The sequence below is a fragment of the Callithrix jacchus genome, chromosome 4 (genome assembly GCF_049354715.1).
Source record: "Callithrix jacchus isolate 240 chromosome 4, calJac240_pri, whole genome shotgun sequence".
In the NCBI taxonomy this organism is placed as follows: domain Eukaryota; kingdom Metazoa; phylum Chordata; class Mammalia; order Primates; family Cebidae; genus Callithrix; species Callithrix jacchus.
The window spans coordinates 93,260,276-93,284,617 of record NC_133505.1 but is presented as its reverse complement, the minus strand read 5'-3'; the positions used below and the strand labels follow the sequence as shown (position 1 = coordinate 93,284,617).

General features: G+C 36.2%; 1 protein-coding gene across 5 annotated transcripts in view; it reads right to left on the bottom strand.

Moving 5' to 3' along the window:
- The window catches only part of ZNF292 (zinc finger protein 292), a 103,274-nt gene that overhangs the window by 36,763 nt on the left and 42,169 nt on the right, over nt 1–24,342 (bottom strand). For 3 of the 5 annotated variants that reach the window (XM_035296296.3, XM_054254248.2, XM_078369746.1), the window contains 3 exons: nt 9,575–9,729; nt 9,285–9,363; nt 6,597–6,732 (listed from right to left, as the gene is read on the bottom strand). The exons of 1 other annotated variant lie outside the window; for it this stretch is intronic. In XM_035296296.3, coding sequence (XP_035152187.1) covers nt 6,597–6,732; nt 9,285–9,363; nt 9,575–9,729 — 370 coding nt within the window. The remainder of the gene's footprint in view (nt 1–6,596; nt 6,733–9,284; nt 9,364–9,574; nt 9,730–24,342) is intronic. One more of the 5 variants, XM_078369747.1, reaches the window with a different exon arrangement.

The window sequence follows — 24,342 nt, the reverse complement described above, 5'->3', positions numbered from 1 at the left end:
TAATATTCCATTATATGGATGTACCACAGTTTGTTTAGCCATTCACCTTTAACAGGTGTGAATGGATACCGTGGTACAGTATCCACCAACTCATTAGTTTAAAAGACACATAAAAACCTGGATAAACGTTAAATGTACGATGCTATGTGAAAGAAGCCTGAATGAAAAGCTTTAATTATATGACATTCTGAAAAAGGCAAAACTATAGAGACGGCAAATAGTTGTTGTCAGGTTTTTGGGAGAAGGCTGAATAGGTGAAGTACAGGTGTTTATTTTTTAGGGAGTGAAATGACTATGTAAAATACTGTAATGATGAACACATGACACTGTTCATTTGTCAAAACCTATAAAACTATACAACACTAAGAGGAAATCATAAGGTATTAAAATTGAAAACAAAACATTGAGGAGGTTCAGGAAGGCCAAGATGGAATACAGAATGTGACAAAATAATCTAGCTGTATTATAACTATATGAAAAGAATCTCACTGCAAGAAATGAAGAAATAAGGTGATAACCTAACTAACTATGGAAATGAGTGGAGAATGTAAAAATAAAGTCAAAAAGAACTGTACTGTAATAAATAAAGCTGCTTCCTATAGGACTATACTAGGATTAAGTAAATGAATGGCCAATGGTGGAAGAAGTTAGTCTGAAAAGCTACATACACAGTGTATGATTCCAATTATATGACATTTTGTTGAAGTAGGAGGTTACAGATAAGGGAAGGAGAGGCTGGCATGATCCTTGTGTTAATGAATTAGACTTGGAAACATCAATAAGAATTCATATTTACTTTAATGTAGATCTTGGTTTCTAATACCATTCTCCAATAAAAGGAGCAAGTGCTCCCTAGAAAAATGGTTAATTCCAGGACTCAGGCAGGAAATACTCCAGATAAGCCTTGAGCATATTATAGTGCCAGAAAGTAAGGAAGTAATCACACAAAAAACAAAACCTGCAGGGTGCAGTGGCTCATGCCTGTAATCCCAGAACTTTGGGAGGCTGAAGCGGGCAGATAAGCTGAGTTCAGGAGTTCAAGACCAACCTGGCCAACATGGTGAAACCCCATCTCTACTAAAAATACAAAAATTAGCTGGGTATGGTGGCACGTGCCTATAGTCCCAGCTACTTGGGAAGCTGAGGCAGGAGAATTGCTTGAACCCAGGAGGCCAAGATTGCAGTGAGCTGAGACTGCACCAGTGCACTCCAGCCTGGTGATAGAGCGAGACTCCATCTCAAAAACAAAAACCAAAACCAACAAACAAAAAAACACAGGCAAATAAAACCCATGACAAGGGACACAAGAGTCAATGGAAAGAGCTCCCATGCCAAAGCAGGAACAAACTGAGCAACAAAATAAAGTAATATCAAATTATGTCCAAAGTATAAAATAAGTATGTATAAGGACATACTAATATAAATGACTGATTAAACAAATAAATAAATAAATAGGGAGGAGACAAATTTCCTCTATAGAATTCCAAATAACATGTAGATACTGCTCCCTTAAGGAGATGGAGCATAACTTCCCACTTCAAGTATGGGCTGCACATAGTAATTTCATTCTAACGAATATAGCATGGGAAGGGAGAAAAGAGTAACTTCACAGTGGAGAAACATAACACAGACTACCACAGCTGGGTGGTCTAGCTTCACATCAACAGTGGTAAGTCAGCTAGGTGTAGTGGCTTGCACCTGTAATCTCAGCACCTCGAGTGGCCGAGGCAGATGGATCACTCGAGGTCAGGAGCTCGAGACCTGACCAGCATGGTGAAACCCCATCTCTATAAAAAAAAATACAAAAAAGTTAAGCCAGGCAATGGAGCGCGCCTGTGGTCCCAGCTACTTGGGAGGCTGAGCGGGGAGAATCACTTGAACCCAGGAGGTAGAGGTTGCAGTGAGCTGCTGGGATTGCACCACTGCACTTCAGCCTGAGCAATGGAGTGAGACCCTTCCTCAAAAAAAACCAGAAAAAAAAAAAAATCCCCCCCCACAAAAAAAAAAAAACAAAACCCAAACAGTGATAAGTCATGTTGACAATATATACCCTTTATATGATGTGATGACAATGGTACTTTACCTTTCTGGTCTTCCTCCTCAAAACCCATAACCCCAGTCTAATCATGAGAACAACATCAGACAAATCCCAATTGAGGGACACTCTACAAAATACCTGACCAGTACTCCTCAAAACTGTCAAGGTCATCAAAAACAAGGAAAGTCTGAAAAACTGTCACAGCCAAGAGGAGCCTAAGGAGACATGACGACTAAATGTAATGTGGTATCCTGGATGGGATCCTGGAATAGAAAAAGGACATTAGGTAAAAACTAAGGAAATCTGAATAAAGTATGGATTAATTAATAACAAAGTATAAATATTAGTTTATTAATTGTGACAAATATACCAAACTAATGTAAGATATTAATGATAGTGAAAACCGGGTGGAGAGTATATGGAAATGCTTCACAATTTTTCTATAAATTTAAAACTATTCTAAAACAAAATGTTTATATAAAAAAATAAATCAGATCAGACTAACCTCAGTATTGAGTAATCTTACGTAAGAGAACTTTAGTCAAACACTTGTTATGGTCTTTCACCAAATCCTTATGAACAGAAAAGGAGAACCATGGGCCAGCATGTGGGAAAATAGGTATATTTGACAAAACAATAATAATCAATGGATATGGATGTAAGAACTGAAGGCAAGCACAATGATTTTTTAAGTATCCCAGAAGCTTGATTTCTGGACATGACCTTTCTATGGTTATGATTAAGAACCTGGATGCCAATAGGGTATATGCAAATCAAGTCTGCAAAACGAGAGAAAATTGGGAAGGACAAAATCTTTGAATAATAAAATCAGGATTAAAAAGAATCTTGACAAGTTGGGGAGACAGAATGGATCTAATACAGTAAAATTAAACAGGAAGAAAAAGGTAATAAACTTTTATACCAAAAGAAAAAGAATACAAATGTAGATTAAGAAGACATAATTTGAAGTTAGCATTTATTTTTTTTAAATTTTAGGTGATTTTAGTAACCTCATTAAGTGTGAAAATGACATGGCTGCCCGAAAGGGTAATGTCATCTTAGGTTACACTAACTTAAGCATAAATTGTTAGGATGAAGAGAAAGAGGGTACTACTGACCTCAAAACTAGCCAGATCATATTTAGAGTTCAGATTAAATGCTGAGATTTACATATTAAAGAGAACCACAAAAACATAAAATGCACTCAAAGAGGAGGAATCACGATTGTAGATGTATAAATATTCCACATCAAGGTTTTTAGTCTACAAAAGATAACTCCCATAAATATATACACCTACTATATATCCCCAAAAATTAAAAATTAAAAAAAAAAAGACTAAGTGTAGACATGATGGCAATCTTCAAAAATCTCAATTGCTACCAAGTGAAAGAGAGATTTATAATTTACTATGGCTTTAGAGGCAGCACCAGATCCAAAAGAGGGAAACTCCAAGAATTAGTTTTCACAATGAAGATTTTCTAATTGCAGGCTAAAAACAGACTGAACTACGTAAGTACCATACTCTAGAAGTGATAAATTAGCCTTTATCACTGATAAGTGAGGCTTATAAAATAAGGCTAATTTATCATTTCTAGAGTATGTTACTTATGTAAAGGCTAATTTATCAGTGATGTTTTAGAGGGAAATTAAAATTGTGTAACAAATAATTGAGCATTAAGTACCTTTCCAATCCCAAGGCTATGACTAAAGAGAGGCATTAGTAATATTTAAGTATGCCTAAAGTTCCTTTGATATTAACAACCATCTACTTGACTTATACTGGTTTAGTTATTAGAGCCACCTCACTCTAGGATACTCAAACTCTGAAGTAAAACCAGCATCTTTGAGTCCCGTCCACCCTTACTCTCCCAAATCAGAGTATTTCTTGATTGAGATGGGCTTTAGTAGGTCCAAAATCAGTCAATTGAAAAAAATAAACTAGAACAACTCAGGATTAATCAGGTTATTTACTGTTCAAATACTACATCAAAACTTCAAAGGCTTCACTATAAACAAACTAACGAGTATAACCTATAGCAGTATCCTCATTATTCTCTGAGCTCTTACTCTTCTCTTCAAACTTGCTGCAGGCTAGATTACCGCTGCCAATCTCTCAATCATGTAACATCTCTCTGGTTGCTTCATGAGCTCTATTGTATTAGTCTGGCTACCTATAATCCATCTAATTTTCGGAAAACTCCTCCTGGCTGCATAGTCCTAATTATTCCAGTGGCTATGACAGATGAAGATCAAGAAATAAAGCAGCACAGAGATGGGCAGAGACACTGGTTAACAGATACAATGTTAGGCACATCCAAACAAGTCAAGAAATCAAGCACATTATCTTTTCAAATAAAGTTCAAATGTCTGCTAAGATAAAGGTTCCTTTTTTCCCGATTTAGCATAATGTGTGAATTCGGCAAAATGTTGTTCAGAAATTGACAATGGGAAAAGGAGACACTCCTTAGAGTACGGGCAACTTTATTTTATTAGCCTAGATGCAACAGGGCATAATAGGGAGAGGTTGATGTCTGACTTTAATCCTGACTCTGCCTCTCATCACTGGTAATGTTATATGGAAAAAATGCTCATCTTTCTGCGCCTCTATTTTCTCATCTGAAAAATAGGTGCAATAAGCCTGGTGCAGTGGCTAACCCCTATAATCCCAGCACTGTGGGAGGCTGAGGAGGGCGGATCACGAGGTTAGGAGTTTGAAACCAGCCTGACCAACATGGAGAAATCTGACCCTACTAAAAATACGAAATTAGTTGGGCGTGGTGGCACATGCCTGTAGTCCCAGCTACTCGAGAGGCTGAGGCAGGAAAATCACTTGAACCTGGGAGGCAGAGGTTGCAGTGAGCTGAGATAGCGCCATTGTATTCCAGCCTGGGCAACAAGAGCAAAATTCCTCCTCCTCCTCAAAAAACAAACAAACAAAAAAATAGGGGCAATAAAGATGCTACCTTTTTTTTCACAGGATTCACTATGATGGTTAAAAAAATCATGCATATGAAAGCACTTTCCAACTGTTAGGAACCTGTAATTTGATATTATTACTAATATATCACATCTAATATTTCTAAAAGCTGAGAAATCGGAAAGTATAATTTGGTGCTAGAAGTAAAGCATATTGGTATTAATCTATTGGGAATAAAGTTAATTTTTTTGCAAGGCAAAAAAAAATCTACAATTCTCAACTTTTAAATTTATTGTTAGGCTGGGTGTGGTTGGTCATGTCTGTAATCCCAATACTCTGAAAAGCTGAGGTGGGAGGATTGCTTAAGCCCAGGAGAGACCTGGGTAACACAGGGAGACCCTGCCTCTACAAAAAATGAAAATATAAAAATTAGCTGAGTGTGGTGGCATGTGCTTGTAGTCCTAGCTAATCAGGAGGCTGAGAGGATCATTTGAGCCTGGAGGCTGAGGCTGTGAAGAGCCATGAACACACCAGTGGACTCTAGCCTGGGCCACAGAGCAAGACCCTGTCTCAATAAATAAGTAAATAAATACATCTATTATTATTATTATTTTGAGTAGCTAACTTTTGGATATCCATGAAGGTAGGGGATACCAAAAATGAACCTCTTGTGAAAACTAAGAAACAGGTACACTGCTAGAACAATTAAGAAAGCAGGGAAAAAACGGTGGAGATGGAAATCAAGTAGGAATAACCAGCCTAAAGAGAAGTTTGAAGATTGGCTGGGAAGGCTTTGGGTGAATGTCAAAGTACCAGAAGAGTGCTCACAAGTAATAGACATAACACTCCCTTCTCATGGCCTTCATAACTTGCTATCACATAGCAAAATCTCCTAGAATTTGCCATTGATTAACAAGAAAAGCAGCAAAAAATGACAGAAGCAGCTTACAGTGGTAAATATATGTTTTTTCCATTAGACATATTACGAATTTTTTAAAAAATTTACTTATTCAGTTAAATACCTTCCAAGGTTAGGGTGATATTTGGGCACTTTCCTAAATGATCTCAAGAAGAGTATCTAGAAGATAACTATACTTTTCTTCAGGGTCTACACAAATTTTAAACTCTAAACATTAAGTGTTAATACGTGTAAGTAATTTAGCCATCTACTTTCAATAGATACCCGGCTGAACTCATATAACAAAAATGCAGGGGACAGAAGAAAACTGAGTAATAAACTGAGTATTAATCTTAAAGACAAAAGACTTTTTTAAGTTCTAACACTGATTTCTTACTCTATTTTGAGGAAGAGCATTTAATATCCTATTTGTGCTTCTCCAACTATCAAATTCTCAAGTATAAACTGGATTGCCAACTGTCAGAATGTTAGAGGGAATTTCTCTGTTGAAAAGATGCTGGGAAAAAATTCTAGTTTCTCTGTTACTCTAAGATTCTATAATCGTATAAATACATCTTCTCCAAAATAAAATAAAGGTACAGGGCCTCAAGCATATCTCAGAAGATATTTAACTAAATGATCCTTCTTTGGAATATCCTGAGATAACTTATATCAAAACAACTTTAACACTTATTTTTCTAGGCTAATTATTCTTTTTTTTCTCTCTCTCTCGAAAATTTACCTTTATCCTTATCCAATGGTTCCTGGGAAAGAATAGTGCACAGTACCGGGTTTTTCCACACCCCAGTCTCTTGAGCTAGAGTAGCTAAAAAATGCAATTCACAGCTGCCATTCTCCATCAGCTTTTCATGAGCTACCTATAAATATTAAATAAACATCCAAAGAATTACAACAGATTTTTAAAAGCAAGCTTATCAGGCTTTAAATATAATACTAAACTTCTGAAAAGATTTTTATCTTAAAAATTTCACATCACATTACAAAGTGCTGAATTCCTTTACTTCTAATATTTAAAGATGAATTTCGAGGATAAGAAATAAATCAGTTATAAATGTTAAATAAATATAATGTATTTACAGAAATAAGTCTGTTTTTTTTCTTCCCCAAAATCTAAACCAGGAATAGTTATTCCTCAAGGACGTGATCAGAGTATCCATAAGCATAAAAGACCTTACTTACACATTTTATATGCTGTGGTTTAAAAAAGTTTTCCCAAAATCTACCATTAATAAAAAGATTTGCAAAATGGGCTAAGTGACAACTTACGCACATGCCAATAAAAGGGAATTATGAAAAGAAAATAAGTAAATGCATGATTTTTTCATTTATTTACTGTATAGTTCTGGCAATTTCACATTAAAGCTGATGATGAACCCTGCCTGCTAGCTGCTTCCAAGTACTCATGAAATAGGCATAGTCTTCAGTCCACAAAAGACCAATAGTTTTTATTTGATTCAGAAACTGCTTATCGAGAATTTGTACAGACAAAGTGCTAGGGAAGACATAACTAGGTCCCTGACTTTGTGGGGCTTATCCTCTAGTGGGGTAAAGAAATGTTCAAGCAGTTAAAACACAGGAAATAAATGCTGTTAAACAGGCATAAACTAACCTTGAGGAAGCTCAGAAATGAGAACAAAGTGTTGTAGAAACTCTTAAAGCTGCATGCTATGTTCAAACAAAAAGTCTACTCCTCAAAGCCATACAAATATTCTCATTCCAACAAAGTTCAGGTGCTTTACTAAGTTTTCTTTAAGAAGTAACTGAATGTAGAGGGACGTAAAGAGTTATTTCCTTCATAACCCATCTAAAAAGGTATTAACTAGTCCTTTTGTTTCAAAAAGGAAAGTGTAAAAGTTTTATCTTATGGTGGCAAACAGAATCAGTAGCATGAGGAATTCTGGTTATGCATAGTTAATTAATTCTGTGGTGGGGTGTATCTGAATGATAAATAATAGGAAGTTCCAAAATAATTTACCCAAAAATACTTTCTGAAAAAAAAACCCTAAGATACAAGTTATGTATATCTGAAGTAGAAAATGCATAATCTGAAAGTTAGTTGCAGCCGGGTGCAGTGGCTCATGCCTGTTAATCCCAGCACTTTTGGAGGCCAAGGCGGGGGGGATCACAAGGTCAAGAGATCGAGACCATCCTGGCCAACATGGTGAAACTCTGTCTTTACTAAAAAATACAAAAATTAGCTGGGCGTGGTGGTATGCGCCTATAGTCCCAGTTACTTGGGAGGCTGAGGCAGGAGCGCTGCTTGAAACCAGGAGGTGGAGGCTGTAGTGAGCCAAGCTCGGCGCCACTGCACTCCTGCCTGGTGCCTGGAGACAGAGCAAGACTCTGTCTCAACAACAACAACAAAAAAAAAACCAAAAAAAAACAACTTAGTTGCAATGTGACAAACAGGACACTTTCATTTCAACAAACAGTTATTAAGCATCTGTTACGTGTAAGACATTATGCAAAATCCTATGATATTAAGTAAGATATGAATTCCACCTTCAAGGGTCTGTTGCATTGATGTAGATTTTAATGTTTAATATTAAAATAGGAAAGTATATTTCTCTGCTTTACATGCCTCTAAAATTTAAGGCGATACCTCTTTAATACATTTCTTATAGAAAATCTTGAGGCCTAAAGACATTTTAAGAACTCCGGCTAGAGAAATGCAGAGAAAGAGAACTATAGCTCTGAAATTAGCTGGCAGGAACATTCTTTTTAACTAACCTATTAATCAAAATTTACTTGAAGCTATAATACAACCAGCTCTAGTGCTTGAAACAAAATTTAACATTCTTGAAAATACTCCAAGACAACTAACTGCTAAATTGTGTAGTACCGCACATAAGCAGAACACCACCACTAACTAAAAGAGACAAAGTATGTGTTTTCAGACAGGAAAAAAGGCATGGGCTTTGGAATAAAGAACCTTAGTTCAAATGACTACTCTGTGACATTAGCTATACAAATTTGAGTAGATAATTATTTTAGAGTATGAGCCTCAGTTTCCTCACCTTTAAAATGGGGAAAACATACCTACCCACACAAATTTTCATGAGGATTCAATGATATTGAATGTGAAATTCTTATAAAGCACATGGAAGATTTTCAGAAACCAGTTTAACTGCTTCTAAATCCAAATGAGGGCACTTTCTTTTGTGTTCCCTTACTGCTCTGACAAAGCCCTAATTATCTGACCATAAAGATTATTTAATCTATCTAAATGTATATATACATTTAGCAAACATTTATTGAGATCTACTATATATAAGACACTAGTGTTAATAAAATCAGTAATTAATGTCTGTCATTATTGAGATGTCTTAAAGCTTAACTGAATAATTTTTTGAGTAAGAAAACTGACATAAGACATACCTGCATTAAATCTATAGATAAAGATTCTCACCTGCACCAGTGTCTGAAATTGTTCCCACTGTTTATCTGATAACTCAACAGGCAGACATAGTAAAAGTTCAACACAGCTTCTAAAAAACAAAAAGTTGGTAAGGATAGGAATAATTATTAAAATTCAAGGGAAAATAAAACCAGTAATCTTAATATCATATGCAGACTCCCCATAACTAATCTATTTAAAATTAAACTATCATAAGACTTGAGATATGGTGCGTGTGTGTGTGTGTGTGTGTGTGTGTTTTTAAAGCTTTATCTAGTTTATTTACTCAAAGGTCTACTCACAATGCCAAGCGTTCCAGAACCAAGGCTACATTTTCACATTCAGAGGTAAGATAAGGTCGGGCTTTAACATAACTTTGGATAGCCACTGTGTATACCTCCAATAAAGGTAAGGGATCTTCTGAAGTTTTCCATTTCTCTGCATATTCTAGGAGTGTCTGTTTTGGAAGGAATAAGAAGTATTTAAAATGTAAATCAAAATATACATTGACTAATCAGCTGTGGTTTTTTTTCTGAAAAATTTTTTACATACAATTTTTAATTTATAAAAACAAAACGTAGTTTATATTGATTAAAATATTAAATGAAATAAAGTCACATATTTTTGCAGCTCTCTGTAGGAGAAAAGATTAGTATTAATTCATCCAGCAACAGCATCATTTCATCAAGGCTAGTTTTATATCCTCTAAGAGTTATCTCCTCTATTCCCTACTAAGTTTTAATAGTTATTTTAAAAAGACAACTTGGCAAGTAATACTTGACCAGGTACACAGAATTTCAAATAATATCTGTTTTCTATTTTTCATAGAAGCAGCAGAAAATTCAATAGTGAACAACAAAATGAATCCTGTATGGCCAGCAAAGACATGCCCTTTTTCAGTCCATAAAAAATAACAGAACATATAAATTAATAATTTTTTGACAAGCGCTAGCATTTAAAAATTCATCCAAAGACTTTAAACATATAAAATCAACATTAAAGATATTGAAGAGTGATTTTAAGGTTAAGCAATTTTTGTACTAACGTGTTAATTTTTTAAATTGAAAAATACTTCTCATCTTTCAATTAAATCAATATTTTAAATTTACCTCATCAGAATTACTTTAAAAGATGCTATTTATCTAACTGAATAAAGATGGAAGATAATGGCTTATCTAAAATGTTGTATAGTTATGCTAAGTGAAGAGAGATTCTAATTAAATGTTTTTATAACATAGAAGACTGCCACGATTGGTCCTCTCCACACTTCTGGGTTTAAGACTCATTTAATCACATGGAAATTCAGGTGTCTTTCCTAGAAAACAGGGTATTGAAGGAAAAAAAACTTCCTGAGGGCCTGTATCCTCTAGCATACAGCAGCAGTTTTAAAAACTGTAGGGAGTTAGGAAAGAAGGAGGGGATGGGTATTGTATTATACTACCAAAGCACTTACTACCTTGTCCTCTACACTAACTTCAACTAGTAAGTGATCAGAAGAAAGGAACAGAAAAGGTAATCTGGTAAACTAAAAGGCAACAAAATAGCTACTCATCTACTGGGTAGCCATATATTCACAGATCTTGGCTCTCACTAATCCTTGCCTTTCCTTTCCTCCTAAGAAGTGAGGACAAATACTGATTGTTATAAAGGACAAAAAACCTGCAGCCACAGTGCATGATGTAGGACAGGATGTCGGGGGACATTCAACTAGGTCCAAAACCAATGCCACAGCAAAAATTCCCAGTTAAGGTTGATGTGGGAAAACTTATTTCTCAGATATCCAGGAAAAAATACCCCAATCTTTCCCAGATGAGCCCTAAAACAAATTTGCTCTCATCCATACTTTCACCTCACCTCACAATACCATTATATCCCAAACCTTCATGGTACAAAACAGATTCTGTGTGAGGAAAAAAACAATCAGAAATAAGTTCTCTAGCTCAATCCAAATGAAATCTAAAGGCTATTGCTGATCTTTCAAGTTCCAAGCAGGGATAGAGATGCTGGGAAAGAGGGGAATCCGTGTTTCTGCAACCTCTTGGCATTCTGTAAAGGGACACAGAACTGTTAAATGTAATGAACAAATGACATTGTAGCTGGTCAACATGAAATATGAGATGAAGCTGCCTATAGTACACCCAAGATGATTTGGCTTCAATGTAAACACAGAATTAAAGCCTTATATTTGTCTAGTCATGTCACCATTATACATATAATCCCAATCCAGAGACTCACTTTTGCAGGTGTTAGGGCTCAGAAACTGATACCCCAAACTGTGACACTTGACATGATGCAGGCGGCTCAGAGTCTCTCTGACCTTCCCCTGTCCCTTCCCATCTCTGAATCCTCTTTCTCCCAAAGCACAGAATGAAGTTGTTCTGTGAAGTTTCCTTATCTGTCTAAAGTCCAGGCTGACCAAAGAAGAGGAAAATTACCTTTGGTCTCCTCCTTGAACTTTCACTAACTGAACTCATAGGGCAGGAAGACAGACAGAAGTTGGTCAACACATCTTTTGTCACAACAGACTTCTGTCACAAACCACTGAATGCTTCATAGGCTCAACAGACTTTGTCCAGGCCATTTTATGTTCTTCAAACCCACTGAATTCCCCTAAAAATCATTTACAATCCCCCTCTAAAATCATCCACATTTCCCCACTTCCCTTTCATTAATAAATTTGTATGCTATTTCTCCTACTAATCTGCTGTTTTTGTCAGCTGATTTTCAGTGAACCTTCAGAGGATGAAAAGGAAGTTTTCTTTTGGCCCCTCACAACGGAGAATTAACTTTCTTCTAAATATCTCTCAAATAAAAGCTTTTATTTCTTATGGATCTGAAATAGATATACTCTCCAATCTTTTGGCCAGCTAAATCATTCAGAGGACAATGACGGTGAACTATGGATTGCTAGAAATGAAAACATTCTCTTGGATGGTAATTTTGATTAGAACAATTAAGACCTGGGCTTAGTTCCCAGTTGAACCAATATGAACTAGTAAAGACTATACAAGAAAAATTGGAATTCAATGATGTAACCATTCAGTCAAAAGGGATTTTAAGATTCATTATCAGTCTTTGAAGTTTGTGCCATTTGCAGGCATACAGGTACAGTATAATAAAAATAATTGATCTTTGTCCTAGGTTCCTAGCACAGAGCTCCTGAAACTCCTGAAATCTGCATGACTTTTTCATGTTAATAAGATCACATTAGACTGAGAAGCTTCTAGATAGCTTTAAGATAGGGACTGATCACTAGAAAGACCATGCCATGATAAGAAAGATGAAACTTGCAGCCCACCCTCCAGTCTCAGAAGAGGTAAAAGGGCACAGAGATTGAGCTCAATCTCCAGTAACCTATATAATTTGATCAATATTATCCATGTACTCCACAAAATCTCCTAAACAACAGTAGTCAAAGAGCTTCTGAATTGGAAAACACATCCATATGCTGGGAAGGCGGCACATCCCAACTCCACAGAGACAGAGGCTCTGGTGCTTGGGACCCTTTCAGATCTCACTCTAGTTTAATCTCTTCATCTTGCTGTTCATTTTTATCTTTTATAATAAGTTGTAATCGCAAGCACAGCATTTTCTTGAGTTCTGTTAGTCATTCTCGCAAATTACTGACCCTGAGGAGGGGGGGTTGTAAGAACCCCTAACTTTGTAGCCAAGTTGGACAGAAGTGCAACCTGGGGACCTGCTACTTGAGAATGGCATCTGACCAAAGTCCTACACTTTTTTCCCCATTAAACCAATCGCTTTTCTTCCCACACCCCTTCAAGAATGAATGAATGTGTCTATGTACATCTATTTATATTTACAAACATATGAGCAGACAAAGATAAAAGTCACTGTAATCTGGTTTGAGGATGAGTTGGGGCAAGATGGCACAGAGGGGAAAAGTACAGGGAACAAAACCTAAACATCTTCTGCAATGCATTCCATTAATGAGTAAGCTGTAAGTGAAACAAGAAAATTTAAAACTGTTTTTTGATGAATGATTAATGGAACTAGGGATGCTTAGTCTAGATATTAAATAATATTTATTGAATTCTTACCATGTGCTAGGCATTGTTCTAAGAGCTTTACATGTACTATCTATTCAGTAATTAGGGAAAGTACAGTAATATGCTTATATTAAAAATGAACAAATGCAGGCATAAAATAGAGAAATAACAAGCCATAAGATCACAGAGCTAGAAAAAGGCAGAGAAGGGATTCAAACCCTCATGGTCTGACTTCAGTGTGTTCACTCTTAACTACTATGCAATACATTTCTGGAGAAATAAAAATTGACTTGTAAATCTGATTTTTAAAATTTGGATTGCATTTTAGATGATAGCCAAATTCACTAATCTAGAGGCTTGACACATTAAGGAAGGAGTTAATTTTATTCTGTGTGCCTCACAGGACACACCAGGACTAGTAAGTTGAAGTTTAAAAGAGACACTTCCTGTTTCCTGTAAGACAGAACTACCAAACTATTAGTTAACCAAAAACAGAACAAGTTGGCCTCCTGAGACAGGTGGTGACCCAACAACTGAAGTTATTCATAGAGGAGCAAGATAATTCAGAGTTCAGGATGCTGAAAGGAGTCATGTATTAAAGACACACTCCATCATACCAAGAGACTATACTAGTGAGTATGTGTGTATGTTCATAAACTAGTAGCTCATGGATGTTTTGCTGTGCACACTGTTAAAAATTTTTTGAATTAGTTTCTAATAAGTCATATATTTTACATAAAAACTTGGGTTTCTGACTTTTCTTCAAAAACAAGCAAACAAAAAACCTGGCAACTTTGGGCCCATATTCCAGCATGGCAACTGGCTAGGGTTGAGGGACAACTAAGATTTCCCACTAAGCTCAGACACAGGCTGAAGTTATTCATAGAGGAGCAAGATGGTTCAGAGTTCAGGATGCTGAAAGGAGTCATATATTAAGGAGGTTGCTATATGCCTCATTGCCATACCTTATTCTTTAAGGGATCTACTAGATTCCCTATAAAGTTATTTTTGGCTATTGCATCTGTTCTATAGTGTGTGTTATGGGGCAAGCCCAGGATAGAAGAAAGAAGCAAGACATTAAAGGATCTCTAACACAGTGTTTCTCACAGTGTTTTTCATTATTGTCCCCTCTGAAGGAGATTTTTCACTTTTCCTAATTGTTTGTCATCCCTAATGAGAAACTGTGACACCACAGATTAAATTATATATCTGTTTACATGTAACAAACAGTTTTAAAAAATATTTTTTCTTTAAGAGCCAATTTTTACTGCCTTGAGAACAAAGTGGACACTAACAATTTGGCTCTTAGGTTTATTTTTCATAATTTAAATCAACAGAGTCTAGAACATATATGCTTTAGGGAGAAAGAATATAGATTGACTTCTGGTAGCTTCCTTTAGTTGCCATAAGGATTACTAGGAGGGAAAACAAAAGAGAAATAAAACCACAGGGGTGTTACATTTAATAAACATGAGGATTAAATTGCATTATCATCCTATGTAAAGATAAGACCAGTGGAGTGTTGGTTATGTTTATACTGTTGTATTCATGTTCCAGTTCCAATTTACATTTAGGGTTCTCTAGAATAGAAGTTGTCAAACATTTTGATCTCTTGACTCTTTACTCTTAAAAATTCCTGAGGATCCCAAAGAGTACAACTATTGACGTTCACCATATTCAAAACAAAAACTGAGACTTTTACATATTTATAAACAGGTCTAAACAATAATGAACCCCATCATGTTACCATAAGATATTTTTAATAAAAATGGATTTTCTGAAAAAAGTGAAAAGAGAGGTATTGTTTTACATTTTTCAAATCTCTTTAACGTCTGACAAGAGAAAAGATCGGGCTTCTCTTATTGGTTTCCGCACTTAATTTGCTGCAATACCACACATCACATAACCTTTGGAAAACGCCACTGTACACAAGTGAAAGGTGGCAAATAATGTCTTACAGTTTTGACCTTTTAAACTCCCTAAGGAGCCTTTGATGAATGTGACATACTCTTTAAAATTTCTAAGTTATTAAAATGTATTTTAAGATTTCATGTAGATATGGTAGACTGGACACATTTATTTTGCACCTTAATCTCCCCAAACCTCACTGAAACTATAGTAATTTTTAAAAAGTGGCATAAACCCCTAAGAATAGGGAAATGGGAATAAAACAAAGAGAAATAAAATTTTAAAAGCTGGAAAGCATATGTAAGATTGACACTCCAAGAAAAGTGACTCCAAAGTAGGCTTTAGGTAAAAACAACAAGAAAAACAAACAAACAAAATCCACTAACTGCATAATCACCAAAGGGCTCAGGAACTGGGAGCACCAGATGCCTCTGAAGATTGGGGGTGAAAGTGGGGCTAAAAATGAGAGAACTGGTTGAAAAGTCTATTTTAGGAGTTAAGCCTTGCTGATTTCCTCCTCACTTTCCACAGCTAAGAGACCCAAGCGAGCGAGGTACTGCCTCCCAAAGTGCTGGGATTACAGGCATGAGCCACCGTTCCTAGCCTAAAAGGCTTCAAACATGTGAGAGAAAACAAAACAAGGGGAAAAAAGCAACTTTGAATAAACAGAAACTATGCAGGGAGAAAACAAAATTTCAAGAAATTATCATTGATACTGTTGGATATGTGAGAAAACATATTACATTTATGAACAAAAACACCATGTTATAATAAAGTTATAGAAAAAAAGACTAATAAAAAGTATGGAGAGAAAAAAGATTTTAAAATTTAAAGAATGATGTTAGAGGTCCAATAACTAATAAAAGGAGTTCCAGGAAGTTAGAAGAGAGAAATTGAGGGGAATAAATAAAATATTTAATTCAAATTAATTTTCTAGAATCTAAGGATATGAACTTTAACAAAGAAAAGACCTACTGAATGGTAGACTGGACACATTTATTTTGCACCTTAATCTCCCCAAACCTCACTGAAACTATAGTAATTTTTTTAAAGTGGCATAATTACTGAAAATAGAACTGTACCAAAGTACTTTCTCATAAAATTTCAGAACTCAAGGACAAACAGAGGATCAAAATAAGATTGGTGGGTGAGGAGGCAGCAGACTTCTCAAGAGCAACACTAGAGAAAAAAGAAAATTAAGCACTGCATTAAAAGCTATAGGGAAACTATTTCTACCCAACGATTGTTAACTATTAAGATAGAAAAGTCATTTTCAGACATATGTGGTCTAAATATTTTTACCTCCTAGGCATATTTTTTAAGGATGCTACTAAAGGAGAAATTTCACCAAAATGTAGAATAAACCAGGAATGGAGTCCGAATGATACACAGAAAAGAGGAGGCTCTAACATGACAGAGATGAATGGAGTAAATTACAAGAAGACAGCTGTGCAACGGGGCCTGAAAAATAATTATAGCACATCAGACGGGTTTTGGATAAATTTCTTCAAGATGAAATTGATAGAGAACCTAATGTGCTTGAATAAGCTGAGAGGAGATTTAAACAATTGAGGGAGAATTTGGATTGATTATGTGATAAATACACAGAAAATTAAGCTAAGAAAAAATATGATAATTTATGTCTAGAGAAACTGGACTCAACAATTAGAAAATGCACATTTCTTTACAAATACAAGCAAAACAGTTACAAAAACTGAACACAAACAAGGCCGCATAGACAGTCACATGAAATAATAAATACATTTCACATTTTTTCATATTTTTTTTCACATTCTTTGAATACAATACAATAAAGTTAAACACTTAACAAAAGAATACCCTAACAAAAAAACCTACAAACTTGAAACTTTAAACTGTACTTTTCAGTCAGGGGTAAAAGAAACCATAATAGAAATCAGAGAATACTTAGACTTGAACTACAGCAAAAACACAACCTATCAAAATTCGTAGGATGCAGCTAAAGCAATCTTAGGAGGGATGGTTTTAGATGCAAATGTTTATACTGTCACTTCTGTTACAGCTTAAAAAAATACATATATACACATTTGTTCCAAAGCAACATTAGCAAAACATGAATTTCTCATTTCCTTATATACTATTTTTTGGTGAGAAACCATTAGGTGAAAGCAGAGAGTTGTACGCAGATGAACTAAGTTGTTAGAATATGCAAAATGCCCACATGCACGCAAATCAAACATGTACCAGCTACCTCAGTTCACCATGAGTGTTATTAGCGATACCCATTCACATGTAGTGTTACAATTTTCTGTCCAATTTCAGAGAACTCTCCTTCTGCTAATTCACATTAACTCACAAACTACATCCCTTCTGACACCCACTTTCCTTCTGGTGCCCACTTCCACAAAGAAACTTCAGATCTTTTTCAAGGTAAAGTAGTGCATTTATTGTAGTACTTATGTATTTCTCAACTACTTAATAGTTATAATACTGTGCTACTGTTTCAATAAGGTTCTCTCTGTGTGATCACGTTCTGCATGTTGTGCCTCTCTTAACTACATTTTTCCCATAAGCCCTGTGATCTTTAATGTGCAATTCTGCATGACAGAGTGATTGTTAGGAATGCATATATCGTGATAAAACAAAACTGGTTGGATTTAAAAGAGAAAATAAAGAATAGTCAAAGAGGATATTGGGACAAATGGAGAAATTTAAATATATATTTTAATTAGATAATAGTGGTTTGTCAATGTTATATTTCCTGAGTGTGATGATTGTGTTGAGTATATAGAAAAATGTCTTTGGCCTTAGGAGATAAATGCTCAAAGTATATAAAGGGGGCAATGTCATAATACTGGCTAACTTTTAAAGGATTCAGAAAAGAAAATAAAGTGTAAGATAAAGTAAATATGTCAAAATGTGAATAAAGGGGGAACTTGGTGAAAGCTATGTGGGTATTCATGGTACTATTCTTGTAACTTTTGTTATAAAGAGTGTGGAAAAGAAAGTATTAAGGATGGAAAGTGTGGTAGACTGAATTCTTCTCTTCTCCTTGCTTCCATGTCCTTTGTCACATGACTTTAGAATACTTCTCATAATGGTAGAAAATATTTTCCTAACTCATACGACTTGTTCTGCCAAGAGAATGGGGCAGAAGTAATTGTGGGACAGCTCTAAGTTTAAGCATCTTGCTTTCTCTTATGCTTCTGCCCCAATAATGAGAAGATACGTCCAGATTAGCCTGCTGTTCCCAGGAGGACAGTGAGAGGCAGATTTTGTCCCATTGCTCCAGATGACTCCAACCTCTATGAGGTAACAGTCAGCCAATCTGAAACATATCTATCAGTCCAGCCAAGATCAACAGATACTTAGCCAGACCTCAGATGAGTAAGTGATAATGCTTATGTTAACCGCTACTAAGGTTTTTGTGGTTTATTATGCAAAATTTGGTGAAAATAACTAAGTAGCCAACTTAAGTTGGACAAAGAACAGGATAAACTCAGAGTATAAAAAATTAAACTAAGATGAGAAATAAATGACATAGAAAATAAAGACATGGGTTGTGGTGAGGATGGTTAAAAAAAGAAAAAATAAGAAAACACATAGAAAGGGTCAACAAAAACTAAACCTAGTCGTCTGGCAAAACTGGTCAAGAAAAAAGAGAGGGCATGAATCAACAGTATTGGAAATGAGAAAGAAGCTGTAACTACAGAAGCAATAAAGATATTTTAAAATCATAGTATACAGAATAATCTTATTTGAAATAAGATTACTGAGTAAGAATCATCTTAATTGAAAATAACTCTGAAATCAGAGTAAAATGGGAATGGCTAGAACATTACTAAAATGGTCTCACAAAGAAATAGAAAAAAATAAGTTATTTACCTATTATAAGAAACTGAATCCAGGTTAAGAAAATAAAAAATTATCGTATGATTTTTATAGAAAAGTCCGGCAAACAGGCTGGGAATGGTGGCTCATGCCTGTAATACCAGTGCTTGGGGAGGCCAAGGTAGGAGGATAATTTGAGGCCAGGAGTTCAAGAACAGCCTGAGCAACACAGTGAGACCTCATCTCTACCAAAAATTTAAAAAAATTAGCCAAGCATGGTGATGCACACCTGTACTCCCAGCTACTTAGGAGGCTAAAGCTGGAGGATTGCTTGAGCCCAGGAGTTTTAGGTTGCAGTGAACCATGATCTTGCCATTGCACTCCAGCTTGAAGATAGAGAGAGAGAGATCATGTTTGAGGCCAATGGGGAGGGGGGAAAACCCCAGCAAAGAATCCTTTAGGAAACAGATAATCTCTTTATTACAGAAGCTTTTGTTTGAGGCTACTATAAACTTGGGAATAAAACTGGGTGGATATGGTATAAGAAAGGAAAAATCACAGGCAAATCTCACATACAAAAAGCAATTTAAAAATCCTAAGTGTGGCCAGGTGTGGCAGCTCGCACCTGTAATCCCAGCACTTTGAAAGGCTGATGCGGGCAGATTGCCTGAGTTTAGGAGTTTGAGACCAGCCTGACCAACATGGTAAAATCCCATCTCTACTAAAAATACAAAAATTAGCCGGGTGTGGTAGCAGGCGCTTGTAATCCCAGCTACTTGGGACGCTAAGGCCAGAGAACTGCTTGAACCCAGGAGGTGGAGGCTGCAGTGAGCCGAGACTGTGCCATGGCACTCCAGCCTGGGTGACAAGGGCGAGACTTCGTCTCAAAAAAAAAAAATTCCTGGTACCAAACCAAATCCTGCAATAAACTTTATATTTAAAAAATGTATATATTTTGAAACATTCACAAAGTTACACAATAGTTGCAGATACAGTACAAAGATATTTTTTTCCTCAGCCATTTGGTAGTTAGTGGCCAACCTAATACCTCATTATCTTCAAAGTGTATGTATTTTCTACAAACAAGTACATTCTCCCACATAACCACAGTATAACCACCAGAATCAGTCAATAAACACTGATACATTACTACTGTTTAATCTGCAGACATTATTCAAGTATGCCAAATTATCCCAATGACGTCTTTTATAGAAAAAGATACGGTAGTGCAGCTTGCATTTGTCATGTCCCTTCAGTATCTTCAAATCCTAAATCAGACTTGAAAGTCTCTTTTAGGACCCTGGCACCATTGGAGATTATAGGCCACATTTTATAGAATGTCCCTCAATTTGGCTTTAGTATTTTCTCTTGATTAGATCTACACTATGCATTTTTGGTGGAAATAGCACAGAATGGTCATTTCTTCTCATTATACCCTATCAAGTGGCACATTATGGATAATGTTCATTTTGATCCCTTAAAGTAGTGTCTGCCCTCCTCATTCTGCTTAGGATTTGACTCAGCATGCTGGAACTGGCCACCTCTCTAGGTAGTTGTACCTTCTGTTCTGCTTAGGCTCTCACATACTATGCCAGGCTGTCCCTATACCTGCTTAACTTGCTCTGGCTCTGACTCCCCATACCAGGTAGCTCCTTCCTCACCCCATGGATGCCCAACTCATCTCACCTGGGCTAAATCCCCACACATAGCCACCCCATCTATCTCCCTATGGTGCCCTCCTTGAGTGGGCTCTGATGCCTTCCTCATCATGAAGCTACCCACTCAACCAGGACTTTGACATTCCACTCTGGGCCACTGCAGCACCCCACCCCAAATGCAGATACACACCTTGCTTTCTCCCACATAATGGCTTTAGGACTGAATTATTCGGGAAGGGAAGATAAAAGGTTGCAATGTACATTTTAAATGTATTTTGGGCCTCGGAGGTGTTATCCTAGAAATGTGAGGATAATTTAAAATTAGGAAAATCGCTGAGCACAGTGGCTTACACTTGTAATCTCAGCACTTTGGTAGGCTGAGGCAGGCAGATCACTTAAGCTCAGAAGTTCAAGATCAGACTGGGCAACATGTCAAAACCCCATCTCTACTAAAAATACAAAAAGTTAGCTGGGTATGGTGACATGTGCCTGTAGGCCCAGCTACTATGGGGCACTGAGGTGGGAAAGTCCCCTTAGCCTGGGAGGTTAAGGTTGCAGTGAGCCATGATCATGCCACTGCATTCCAGGCTGGCCAACAGAGTGAGACCCTGTCTCACTAAATATACATACATATATATATAACATTACATATATTTTAATTATATTATACATTAATGTAGTTTAATAACAAATTTTAAGGCAAGGAAATTATATGATTACCTCAAAACCATTAAAAGACATATAGTAGTTCCCCTACTTATTCATGGGAAATAAATACCATGACTCCCAGTAGACTCCTAAAACCATGAATAGTAGTGAACTCTACATATACTATTTTTTCCCTATATATACATACCTATGATAAAGCTTAATTTACAAATTAGGCACAGTAAGAGATTAACAAAAATAATAATAAAATAGAACAAGTCTAAGTGAATGCAGTCTCTTTCTCTCCCCCTCTCTCTTATTGTTTGTAATATTTTTGTACCAGGGTAATTAAAACCATAGAAAACAAATCCATGGATGATGGGGCAGGGAGGTGGGGGAAACTACCGTAATCAAAATGCAACTTGAGGTAAAGAAGCATCAAAATCTTTTTACAACAAGGAACAGAAGAAAAGTTCTTTAACCTGATAGAGGATATCCAGTAAAACCCATAGCAAACTACGTTCTTGGAGTATGAAATGTTAGAAGCATTTCCCTTTAAAATCAGAAAACGAAACAAAAATGCCTATCACTTTTTCCATTCAAAACTGTAGGGCTAATCAGCACAATTAGAAAAAGAAATGAAAGCAATTAAGAACTAGAAAGATAAAATTAAAATGCCACAATTGCAGTCAATGTACACATAAGAACTCCAAGAAAATTCAGTATAGTAGCTAGATATAAGATCAATACACAAATCAACTGCAATTCTATTTTTTAAAAAACGCAATTGGAAACTATAATTTTTAAAAAGATAACATTAACAATAACAAAACTCATGAAGTACCTAAGAATTAATGTAACAAAGTATTTATAGGATCTTTTCAGAAAAAAATTACAAAACTTAAAGAATAAAAGGAAGGCTGCATAAATGGAAATACCACATACATAGATATTGGAAGGCAAGTTAAAGATGGCAACACGAGCCAAGTTTAATCTAAAAAGTCAAAGCAATGCAGTGAAATTCTCCATAGGGTTATTTACAGAACTTGACAAGCTGATTCTAAAAATCATACAAAAGGCCAAATCAATTATGAAGAGCCAGGTTTTTTTGAATTTGGAAGATTAACTGCCCTAATCAGATAGCAAGACTTATCCCAAAGCTATAGAAATTAAGACAGGGTGATTTTGTTATAAGCACAGATGACAGAAAGAAAAGAGCTTTAAAAAAGAACTGGGTATATGTGAGAGCATGGTATATAAAAAAGTCCCATTAGAGGGTGGGGCTCGGTGGCTCAAGCCTGTAATTCCAGAACTTTGGGAGGCCGAGGTGGGCAGATTACGTGAGGGGTCAGGAGTTCAAGACCAGCCTGGCCAACATGGTGAAACTCCGTCTCTACTAAAAATACAAAAATTAGCTGGATGTGGTGGCACATGCCTGTAATCCCAGCTACTGGGGAGGCCAAGGCAGGAGAATTGCTTGAGCCCAGGAGACGGAGGTTGAAGTGAGCCAAGATTGTGCCTCTGGACGGCAGTGTGAGACTCTGTCTGGAAAGGGAAGGAAGAAAGGGAAGGAGGGAAGGGAAGGAGGGATGAAGGGAGGGAGGAAGGGAGGGAGGTAAGTAGAGAAGGAAGAAAGGTAGGTCTCATTAGAAACCAGTGGGTTTATGGAAAGTACAGACTATTCCACAAATAGTGCTGAAACAATCATCTAAACAGGAAAGGGAAATTCTAACTATTCCTAACATACAACAAAACTATATCCTATATGGACAAGTAACTCAATGTGAAAAGCAATACTTTAAAAATTAGGATGAAAACACAGGAGAACATCTTAAGACCTTAGGGCAAAGAAGGATTTCTTAAAAAGACAAAAAATACACACCAAAATGGAATAACTGCAGCTATAGAATTAAAAACTTCTGCTCACCAAAACCCCACAGAAAATCAAATAAAAGGCTACAAACTGCGAAGACATTTTATATCTCATTCACAAATATATTATACATACTGTTGTATGCAAAATAAAAAGTTCATAATATAAAAATAAGTCTACCTTGGAATCTCAGGGTTGAGCTTGTCCACCACCATTTTTTCTTCTGAGTATGTTGCCTTTATATCATCTCTCTCTCAAATTGTGAGAATTCAGGAGAATCTTTCTTACTTGTAATGAAATCCAACAATCTTACTTCCACATTGTTCCAGTTCAGACATTTGTTTCCCCATCCATATATCAGTCTACCATCCCTGGCAAACGGCCCATTGCAGTGGTTATTTCAGTAGCAGTTTAGCATTTTCAAAGAAAATTAATTATGAATTTAACATAATTCACACTCCCATATACTCAATGCCAGGACATGTGAGAGATGGGAAAGTTCTTCAAAGTTTATATCTTAGACTACATTACAAGGAGTTACAATCTCTTGCTCTATGGCCATTATCAGCTATTAGCATAAACATACACCTATGTATATATATTCTCTAAAATCAGCTACCGTTACTCTCTCTGTCATGTCTGAATAGAACTGGGCAAGCTCCAAACCCTGGTACATGCCATTACTTATTTGGAAACCCTCCTGACCTGACTAGCTTCCTCTTCTTACTTGTCTTCTTTCCCCCTTCTCTATTCAGGAAATTTCCTAGTTTTTAGCCAATCATATCTAGCATAGAATGTGAGGTCCAGTTCTGGCCAAAAGAAACTGGACACAGCAGTAGGGCAACTGTGTCAGGTTATGAAAATTATAAATGTCCTTGTCTTCTTTGTTCAGGTGTGATCTTGTGGCAAGACTGCTGGCAAGTTGCACTCTTTCTGCAGGAAGAAAACTAGCCTTGCTGAATGATCCACTGTCTCGGCGTGGATTTTTCCCAAAGTTACAAACACGTTTCCAACAGACACGAAGTAACCATTCACAAAAACTGAGTTTCTGATAGGCTTGAATCCCTAAATAATGTCCCATATGGATGCTATAACACAATCTCCAGACTTTCTCAGAATTCTAAAACTCCTGGCCGTAGGGCCTATTCTCTCTGTAGCATTTTGAT